The sequence below is a fragment of the Cyprinodon variegatus genome, unplaced genomic scaffold, assembly GCF_000732505.1.
Source record: "Cyprinodon variegatus isolate N-32 unplaced genomic scaffold, C_variegatus-1.0 Scaffold1528, whole genome shotgun sequence".
In the NCBI taxonomy this organism is placed as follows: Eukaryota; Metazoa; Chordata; class Actinopteri; order Cyprinodontiformes; family Cyprinodontidae; genus Cyprinodon; species Cyprinodon variegatus.
In genome coordinates, this window is record NW_015151981.1 from 69127 (window position 1) to 79009 (window position 9883).

At 36.5% G+C, this 9883-nt stretch overlaps 1 protein-coding gene across 1 annotated transcript in view; it reads left to right on the forward strand.

Moving 5' to 3' along the window:
* Window positions 1-9765, forward strand: part of LOC107103786 (mucin-2-like) — a 17215-nt gene extending 7450 nt beyond the window's left edge. Inside the window, exons 13-21 of the mRNA XM_015403611.1 lie at window positions 344-508; window positions 616-710; window positions 1018-1144; window positions 1272-1527; window positions 2600-2666; window positions 5421-5600; window positions 5929-6168; window positions 6252-6408; window positions 9590-9765. Coding sequence (XP_015259097.1) covers window positions 344-508; window positions 616-710; window positions 1018-1144; window positions 1272-1527; window positions 2600-2666; window positions 5421-5600; window positions 5929-6168; window positions 6252-6408; window positions 9590-9765 — 1463 coding nt within the window. The remainder of the gene's footprint in view (window positions 1-343; window positions 509-615; window positions 711-1017; window positions 1145-1271; window positions 1528-2599; window positions 2667-5420; window positions 5601-5928; window positions 6169-6251; window positions 6409-9589) is intronic.
* Window positions 9766-9883: the final 118 nt, after the last annotated feature.

A 9883-nucleotide genomic window follows, 5' to 3' on the forward strand; every position in this document is an offset into this window, starting at 1 on the left:
ACTCTTAAAATAAGATATTTAGATAAAATGCACTATAAATAAGACAATGCAGTTGTTTTTTCTTATTTCAAATGTAAGTTGTCTTGTTCAACTGGCAAAGTGTCTCACTTACCTCCTTAATCAAAGAACACACACACATAGGTTTTAAGAAAAAAATGACTAATTTAGATATCCATTTTTTGCAGTGTAACAAGGATTTACTTCCAATAAAACATAATTATATTTTTGATTGTGTCAAGTTTATATTTTCCCAAAGATAAACAAAAGCAAAACAAAAAGCCACACACAATTCAATGAAAAAACAGTTTCATTTCTTTAAAGATAATTTAATCTTTGTCCTCAGGTTTGTGTGGGAACTTCAACATGATTTTAAGTGATGAAATGAAGACCCCCCAGGGGATCGTGGAGGGAACGGCAGCAAGCTTCAGTAACTCCTGGAAGGCAAACCTTATGTGTTCAGACAGACAGGAGAGACTTGATGACCCGTGTTCCCTCAGTTTGGAAAATGGTAAATAAGTTTTCTGCTTTTGTTTTAGTTGCTGCTGTGTGCAGAAAAATGTGCTGTTCTTAGTTCCTTTCCGGTACATGTCTTATATAACATCTTTTTTTCCTCAGAGTTCTATGCTAAGCACTGGTGCTCCTTATTCCTGAGCCCAAACAGTACATTCGCTCCATGCCGATCGATGGTGGATCCTGAAATGTTTTATAAGGTACAAAAATAGTCCCATTTCTAACTGTCATCATGTTTAGTGCCTGAACGGCAGCCAAGCCTATAGCAGTCTTTTCTAGCCTCTATTTGTTTGCTTTTCAATTTAACAAATAAAATAAAGGTATATAAAACTGTAATTTGAGTCCAATGTAAACTTATCGTGTTTTTATTTGAGTTTACAAGCATTTTTGTTTAAAAAACGATGCAAAAACTGGAGCATGAACCATATTTCCGATTTCAATACATACTGCTGGTTATATTTAATAGAACAGTATTTTTTTTAAAACATATTTTTCTGTCTTCTGCAGCGATGCATTTATTCCACCTGTAGTTGCGAGAAAAGTGAGGCCTGTTTGTGTGCGGTCTTCTCCTCTTACGCCCGAGCTTGTGCAGAAAAGGGAGTCTTTGTAACAAACTGGAAAGAGAGTGTTTGTGGTAAGAATATAAATCTATATTTTGTGAACCAGAAAAAATATTTTAGATAAACGTTTCTATAATATTTACCCCCCTTTATTTGTAAGCTGTAACACTATTGAGCAATCATCTTCTCATAATCCAACAGATACGTACACAAAAAGCTGCCCAGCTTCTCAGACCTTCTCTTACACAAACAAGAGGTGCCAGCTGACATGCAGATCTTTGAGCTCAGATCAGCAGAGCTGCACCTCCGACTTCTTGCCTGTCGATGGCTGCGCCTGTGCTGAGGGGCTCTTCATGGATGAAAACGGTATTTGCATCCCAATGGAAAAATGTTCCTGCTACCATAACGGCGTTTACGTTAAGCCAGGAAAATCCATCAACATCAGAGATGATCACTGGTGAGAAAGTGAAAACTTGATGTACATTTCCTTTCTATTCGCATAATATCATGTGTGTATCTTACATTATTTTTCCTTTCTTTGCAAAGTGTTTGCACCAATGGAATTCTTCATTGTCATTCTTGGAGAAGCCGCTCATCATGTCAGTTTGTTTTCTACTGTCCTCTTCCTTCAATAGCTCCCTCATTTGTTTGATCTAGTGTAAAGAAACCTTTTTTTTTTCTTTTATAGTATGTCCGTTTCCAAAAGTCTTCTTCGACTGTTCCTCTGCATCTGCAGGAGACCTCGGACTGCAGTGTGCTAAAACCTGTTTAAATCTGGACAGTGATGAATGTGTGAGTAATTATTGCAAATATCACCAAACCTCCAAAAGTTCAGTGTTATTCCAGATATATCTGTGAATTATTAATTGCCATGTAAACACCAGGCGTGTTCCACAGCATAATACATAAATACACTTAAAAAGTCATTTTTTTTTCTTAAAATAAGTGTATTTGTTCTTGAATTTAGACGGCAATAGAGACATTTTGTCAATGGAACAAGACAATTTACATTTAAAATAAGAAAACACAATAGCTTTGTGTTACTTCAATTGCATTTTATCTAATTATCTTATTTTAAGAGTAGAAATACTCATTACATTAGCAAATCATTTCATGTACCTACTCAAATTAAGGGAAAATACCCTTAATTTAAGAAATGTTTACTTTTTTCTAGATCGTTTTTCCAGTGTATAAAATAAGCACTGGAAAAACAATCTAGAAATAAGTAGAAATTTTTTAAATTAAGTGTATTTACCCTTAATTTGAGTAGGTACATGAAATGATTTGCCAATGGAATGAGTATTTCTACTCTTAGAATAAGATATTTAGATAAAATGCACTTGAAATAAGACAATATAATTGTGTTTTCTTATTTTAAATGTAAAGTGTCTTGTTCCACTGGCAAAATGTCTCTTTAACCTTCTCAATTCAAGAACAAATGCACTTATTTTAAGAAGAAATGACTTATATAGATTTAGATTTTTTTTACAGTGAGGGAGAATATTTTCTAAATCATTTTCACCTTCCAGGACTCTACAGAGTGTGAGTCTGGCTGTCGGTGTCCAGATGGTCTCCTGGAGGACGGAAAAGGCTCCTGTGTGAAAGAAACTGAATGTACATGTCAGCATGATGGACGTATTTATGGTGCAGGAGCAAAAATTCCAAACCAGTGCAACACCTGGTAAGCCAGTGTTTTAAAAGCAACGCAGAATTTGTAAAGCATATCTTTTCAATCAGTTTTTATAATTGTACCTGTCATTTATACAAATTAATTCAAGGCGTTTTTCATAATATTCCTGAAATCTAGCACATGTAAAAGTGGGAGATGGGAGTGTACTGAGAAAAAATGTCCAGGAACCTGCGTTATTTATGGAAGTGGGCACTACAGCACATTTGATCAGCGGACCTATGGATTTCAGGGAGAATGTGCATATGTTGCTGTTAAGGTAAATCAAACGAACATCAAATTGATCCAAAATAAATGCGTCTGAGATTATTCCTCTGTTCACTATTCCTTTGATCAAAAAATAGACATTGTAGAGTCTAAAGCGGAGTAAGTAATAAGTTACTTGACATTTGTAAACAAAAAATAAATTTCAGACTATGGATTGGATTCAATCAAAGTCACATTTCAGTCTAGATCTAGTTATTGTAGATGCACAGAAATTAGGAAAACATCAATACCGCAACTCACTTTTATGAATCTCCCTTGTATTTCAGTTGCTAATTTAGACTCATAATGCTTCAACTTTCCTTTTCTATAGATCTAATACTATAGCTTACATGAAATCTGGTCTCAAGATGAGCTAAGACAAATGGAATAATTTTAGCAACTCATAATTTTAAAACTCTAACAAGTCAGTAAGATATGCATTTGTTTATTTGTTTATTTATTATTAGGATCCCCATTAGCTGTGCTTTACACCCAGCTACTCCTCCTGGGGTCCACATCATTAAAATACAGTATACAATGCAAATTCATGAGCATGTTTGACAGATGACAAATATCATATATATATCAATAAGACTGAACTTCATAGAAAAGGGGAAAGTAACAATTTAAAATTTTAACATTATATGAATAAGTTACAATAAATTGGAATATTTCATTTATAGATAAGTTGCTCCTAAAAACTTCTTAAGTCGCATTTTAAAAGCAGATTTATGTACAATTTTTATGAGAATTAATGGCAATGAGTTCCATTCTTTCATTGCATTTAAGAAAATTTGTTTTCGCCCTAGAAATTACAAATCGTCCTTCAGCTGCATGTGTCGTGGCTTAACCATGAGAGTCCAAATTATTCTTAAATTGAACAAACAGAAACAGTGGACTTTTAAGATTTTCCACATTGAGAATAATAGCGAAGCTAGTGCCTTTTAGCCAGCTTAGATTGGAATGCATGGTATTTATACTGGTCCTGTAAGAACAATTTAATGCTACACTGGCAGCTTTATTCTGCATTATTTGAAGTTTCTCTAAATTGTTTCTTTTTGTATTTGACCATATTGTTTGACAGTAGTCAAGTTGAGAAATTATTAATGTTCTTACGATAAGCTTAGTCAAATCAGCTGGCAAAAACTTGCTACATCTTCTCAATATAGCTAAAGCTCTGCCAGTGTTCTTTACAACAGCTTCAGTCTGACTTGACCAAGACAGTTTATTATCCAAATAGACACCAAGAAGCTTAGCTTCTGTTATTAACAAATTTATTAACAAATTTAACTTTGGGTCGTGTTTAAGAGACTTGTTTGAACCAAGTACTAGTTTTTGTCTTTGAGATGTCCAAAACTAATTTATTATCTAAAACCCATTGCTCTACAATTTTTAAGTCCTTATTTAAAATGGAAGTTAATTCAGATATTGATTTTGCAGATGCATAGACAGTTGTGTCATCTGCATACATTTTTAATTTAGCATATTTTAATACTAATGGTAGATCATTTGTGAAGATGGCATATAAAAGTGGCCCAAGGCAACTGCCCTGTGGAATTCCACAGTGGATGCATTAAGTCAAAGCAAATGCAGGTGCTACTGAAATATTACAGCGATAGCAGTAATAACTAAGATTCAGTCATCACTGAGCTCAGCCTGCTAAATATTTGGCCTTCCTCCAACAAGAAGCAGATTGACTTACTTTCTAATTAATTCTGCCTATTATCATTTGGTCACTTGGGAGCAGTGAATTTCTATGATTTGATTTTGAGGTGATCAGCAAGTTAGGGGAAAAGTAAAACAAAATGTTTGTTGTGTCTCTCCTGATTTTAAAGTGGGCCATGCATTAAACTCCCAATACACATAAACCTTACAAGGGAGCCACACATACCTCATCGATGTGACCTGATTTGTGCCACGAAAAAGACTTGTTTTTATCGAGACCCAAAAAAGAAAGTTAAAAAAAAGTTATAGATTTCACCCACCAGATATGAGATAAAACATTTAAAACTGAGGCATCAAAACTTGTTTGCAAAATGACAAATAATCAGTAATAAGGCATGCACAAAATGTATTATATTGTTTGACAGGTGATATGTTGACAGTATAGTTGAGCTTTGAAAGTTTGTATTCTCAGTAAGATGCATTTCTTTTTATTGTGCTTAAAAACAAACACTTAACAAAATGTTTCTTTTCTAAGAATAAATGTGGGAATAAAACAGTGGAGAACAACTTTGGGATTATCACAGAAAACATACCGTGTGGTTCTACAGGCACCACCTGCTCTAAAACTGTCAGAATTCAACTTGGGGTAAGACAAAAATATATAATAACCCACTTAGTCTAAATCATCTGAATTATCTTTTTAAGCCGTTTAGTTTGTATAGATAATGATATAAAAATCTCTTCTTTTTTAGCGCACAGAAATCAAACTAACAAAGGGGAAATACGAAGAAGAAGATCTGGGACAGGGTCCTCTGATTCATCACAGAATAAGGAGGGTCGGCCTGTACCTGGTGGTAGAATCTGACATCGGCTTGGCATTGTTGTGGGATCGCAAAACAACTGTTCGCATTCTTCTGGAGCCTCAGCACAGTGTAAATAACATTCAATGTTTATTAATAATAACAGAAATCTTTTACAAATAGGTACACTGGAAAAAATTGAAAGGTACAAAAGTCACTTTTTCTTAAAATAAGTGCATTTGTTCTTGGATTGAGGAGGTAAAAGAGACGTGTTGTGAATGGAACAAGACAATCTATACTTAAAAGAGAAAAAACAATTGGATTGTCTGATGTCAACTGCATAAATACACTTAATTTAAGAATTTTTTAACTTATTTCTAGACCGTTTTTCCAGTTTAACAAACCCATCTCTCAGAAAATGTAGTTTGTGAGGGTGACTAGCCTTGTGACTGTTTTACAGGGTGAAGTCTGTGGCCTGTGTGGAAATTTTGATGGAAATGGATTGAATGACTACACCATCCAGGGTCAGATGATGGTCAGCAACTCACTAGAGTTTGCAAACAGTTGGAAAGCATCAAGCACTTGCCCAGATGTGGAAGAGAATGTGGATTCCTGTGTAGCTGCACCCATGAGACATCACTGGGCAAAAATGATGTGTAGCATCATAACAGGCGATACATTCAAAGACTGCCATAACAAGGTCTGCAACACTTGGAGGTGTTTCTTTAACTCAGATATCCAAAAAACTTTTTAATGAATGTTTTCTCTTTTGTGAACAAATAGACTGATCCCCGCCCATTTTATGAAAACTGTGTGAAAGACTCATGTGCCTGCGACACAGGAGGAGACTGTGAGTGTTTCTGCTCAGCTGTAGCAGCCTACGCTCAGGCTTGTAACGAGGCTGGCGTTTGTGTTGCATGGAGAACCCCTGACATCTGTCGTGAGTAAACTATGAAATTATTTGCCAAGGATTTCGTTTTTTTAAGCACCCACTGTCACACAATATAAATATACTTTTTCAAAAACAATTGCTGGTTTGTCATTTCCTACTTGAGGGAAACTTTGTAGAGATCTTTGCTAATTAGTTTATATTTAGTCCTTAATTTCACAACAACCATGTCAAGTTTTTTAGGGGAAAATTAAAGCAAGATTCTCAAAGCCCTTTGCAAGCCCTTCCACTAACCAAGCTCCAGTATACCGTACATTTTAAGACAGGTATACAAGCAATCTAAAATAAGCACTTCTAAACTACTTGCAAACTACAATAGGCTATATGCCAAACTCCGCTACTTCCTGAACTTCAGCTGGCTCCTTTGCTTTCTTTCTTATATTACTGGTCAAACTGATAATCCAGGTGTTTGTGACCTCAGTTACCATGGCAAGAATGGCTGGACACGCCTGGATTATTCAGTCTGTCAAGTAATAAAAGACAATAAGAAGCTGGCTTAAGTTCAGGAAGTAGTGGAGTTGGGTATATCGATCAGTAAGTGATCAGAATCGGTTGGGCCCACCCTGCAGCTGAATATTTTGCAGCTGATTGTTCTTCAGATAAAAATTCAGAGTAAGGAACTTCATTTGTAAAAATACTTTAAAATTTTAAAATTTGTTGCTAATAAAATCAGAGTTTAAAATACAATGTTAAAAAAATCTGTGTTTAAAATTTGGTGTACAAAAAAAAAGGCAGAATCCAATGTTTTTCTTCCATAGAATAAAGGTTTCTTATCTATGAAGTAATTCTCAGCTACCGCAGTTCTTTGAGCTTTGGTGGAAGGTTTGAGCTCAGAGGTGGGCAATTAGACCTTGGGAGCAGTGGCGGTGGCCATGGCTTTTGGCCTGCTTGCAGCGTGGAAGGGCAGCCAAACCTGTTAACATATCTGTTATGTTTTTAAGTGCTGATCAATTTTTAAACTGAGAGAATGATTTTCAGGTCTATTCTCTGGGCTACTGAAATCCTGTTTAAGAACTTCACAACTGTGCTGATAAGCTCTTAGTTCTTGTGAGAACACGGGAAGCAACGTTTTGGATCAGCTACTGCTATCTGGTAGACTTTACACTGTTGCAGTAAAGATAAAGGTGTCACTGACGTTTTTAAATCCTGCTTGGACATTAGTCCTTTAATTCTGGAGATGTTCTTCAGCTGATAAAGGGCTGACTGCCTTTATATGCCTCTTAAGGTTCAGGTATAATAATGACACCAAGATTTCGGCCATCACTGGTGGTTTTTAGTTGTAGTGGTTTGAACTGTGTGCTCAATTTTCCCAGTAAAATGATAGATTCCTGTTTTGAACCACAGCCAGGGGGTGCTAAAAAGCCCAATCTGCTAGGCCTAAAGGCAAAAACACTCAGAGACCACCCTCCAGCACCCCCCATAACCAAAGACAGAGTTGTAAATTTTGTCCTAAAAAAAGCCTACAATAAATTCTACAGTTCCTCTCTACTCTAACAATTCAAAGGTATATATTTTTACCTAGAATGTAACTAACTTCTCCTACTTCTTTTTTTTTCATTTCAGCTGTTTTTTGTGATTATTATAACAACCCAGAAGATTGTACATGGCATTACAGTCCTTGCCACACACCTTGTTACAAGACTTGTTTAAACCCACAAGGAATTTGTAACAATCCAATACCCAATCTCGAGGGTAAGGATACCATTTAATGACTAATATTACGTTGAAAGCGCATCTATATAAGATGCTATATTTTGTTATGTTTTCTCTAGGTTGTTATCCTGTATGCCCAGAAGATAAACCAATTTTTGATGAGAAGACTCAAACATGCGTGGAAGAATGTGCCTATTGCTTGTACAATGGGACTATATATGAAGATAATGATGTGATTTATAATGTGACAGACAACATGGGAATGTGCTACTATGCAATATGCATTAATTCAACTGTGATACACATAAATGAACCCTGTGCAACAGTGCCAACAGAAACTCCCTCTGTTAAACCAACAACGCAAAAAGCTACACCCTCTCCCACAACATCCCCAGAACAACCCGTGACCATAAACGCTACAACTCTTACTACTCAAACCCCTATTATAACCTCAGAACCGTCAACAACCACCAAAGCTCAATCTACACCCTCACTTACAACTTTTGAGGGATCAACCTCTACTCAACAAACACCATATCCTACAACCCCAGAGCAAAGCACGACTACAAAGACAACAACTGCACCTTCGTCACTGCCAACAACCCCTGAAATATCAATTACAACCACAGCAATACCTACACCAACAGAAGTGACCCTTACACCTGAAACACCATCAACAACTATCTCAGAGCAGTCCTCAACCACAAAGGTAATTTCTTCCTCGACAAAGAAACCTACAACTCCTGAACCATCAACAACCACAAAGGCTACTCCTACACCAGAAACCACAGAGACAAGTGAAACAATAAAAACCACAATTCCACACACCACCCCCTATGTAACAGCTTCTGAACCACCAACAACGACAAAAATAACTTCTCCCCCTAAAATATCAACTACAACTATGTCAAAACAATCCACAACCACAAAACCAATTCCAGTCACAACGCCATGTATTTCAACTTGTGAGTGGTCTGACTGGTACAATGTCCATAATCCAAAGACAGACAAAAGTGACTGGGAAACATACGAAAATATCAAAAAAGGTGGTAAACAAATATGTGACAATCCGACTGAAATTGATTGTAAATCAGCACTTGTACCAGAAATGGATTTTGACCAATTTGTACAGGAAAATGCACAGGTTGTAAGTTGTGATATAAAATATGGATTAATCTGTAAAAAAGAAGACCAGCCTTTGCGCCCAGGAAAGTGCTTTGACTACCAAATTAGGGTATGCTGTCCAGTATCATGTGAAACTTCACCAAGGCCACCTACAACAACAACAATTACAACTCCAACCGGTACACCTCCTACAACAACTTCTGAACCGTCCACAACCACCAAGTCTATCACTACACCAACATCTACAACAACACCAAAATCATCCACAACAACAAAAGTGACCTTTACACCTGAAACACCATCAACAACAATCACAGAGCAGTCCTCAACCACAAAGGTAATTTCTTCCTCGACAGAGAAACCTACAACTCCTGAACCATCAACAACCACAAAGGCTACTCCTACACCAGAAACCCCAATGCCACCTACAACAACAAGAATTACAGCTCCAACCAGTACACCTCCTACAACAACTTCCAAACCATCCACAACCACCAAGTCTATCACTACACCAACATCTACAACAACACCGAAATCATCCACTACAACAAAAGTGACAGTTACACCTGAAACACCATCAACGACAATCACAGAGCAGTCCTCAACCACAAAGGTCATTTCTTCCTCGACAGAGAAACCTACAACTCCTGAACCATCAACAACCACAAAGGCTACTCCTACACCAGAA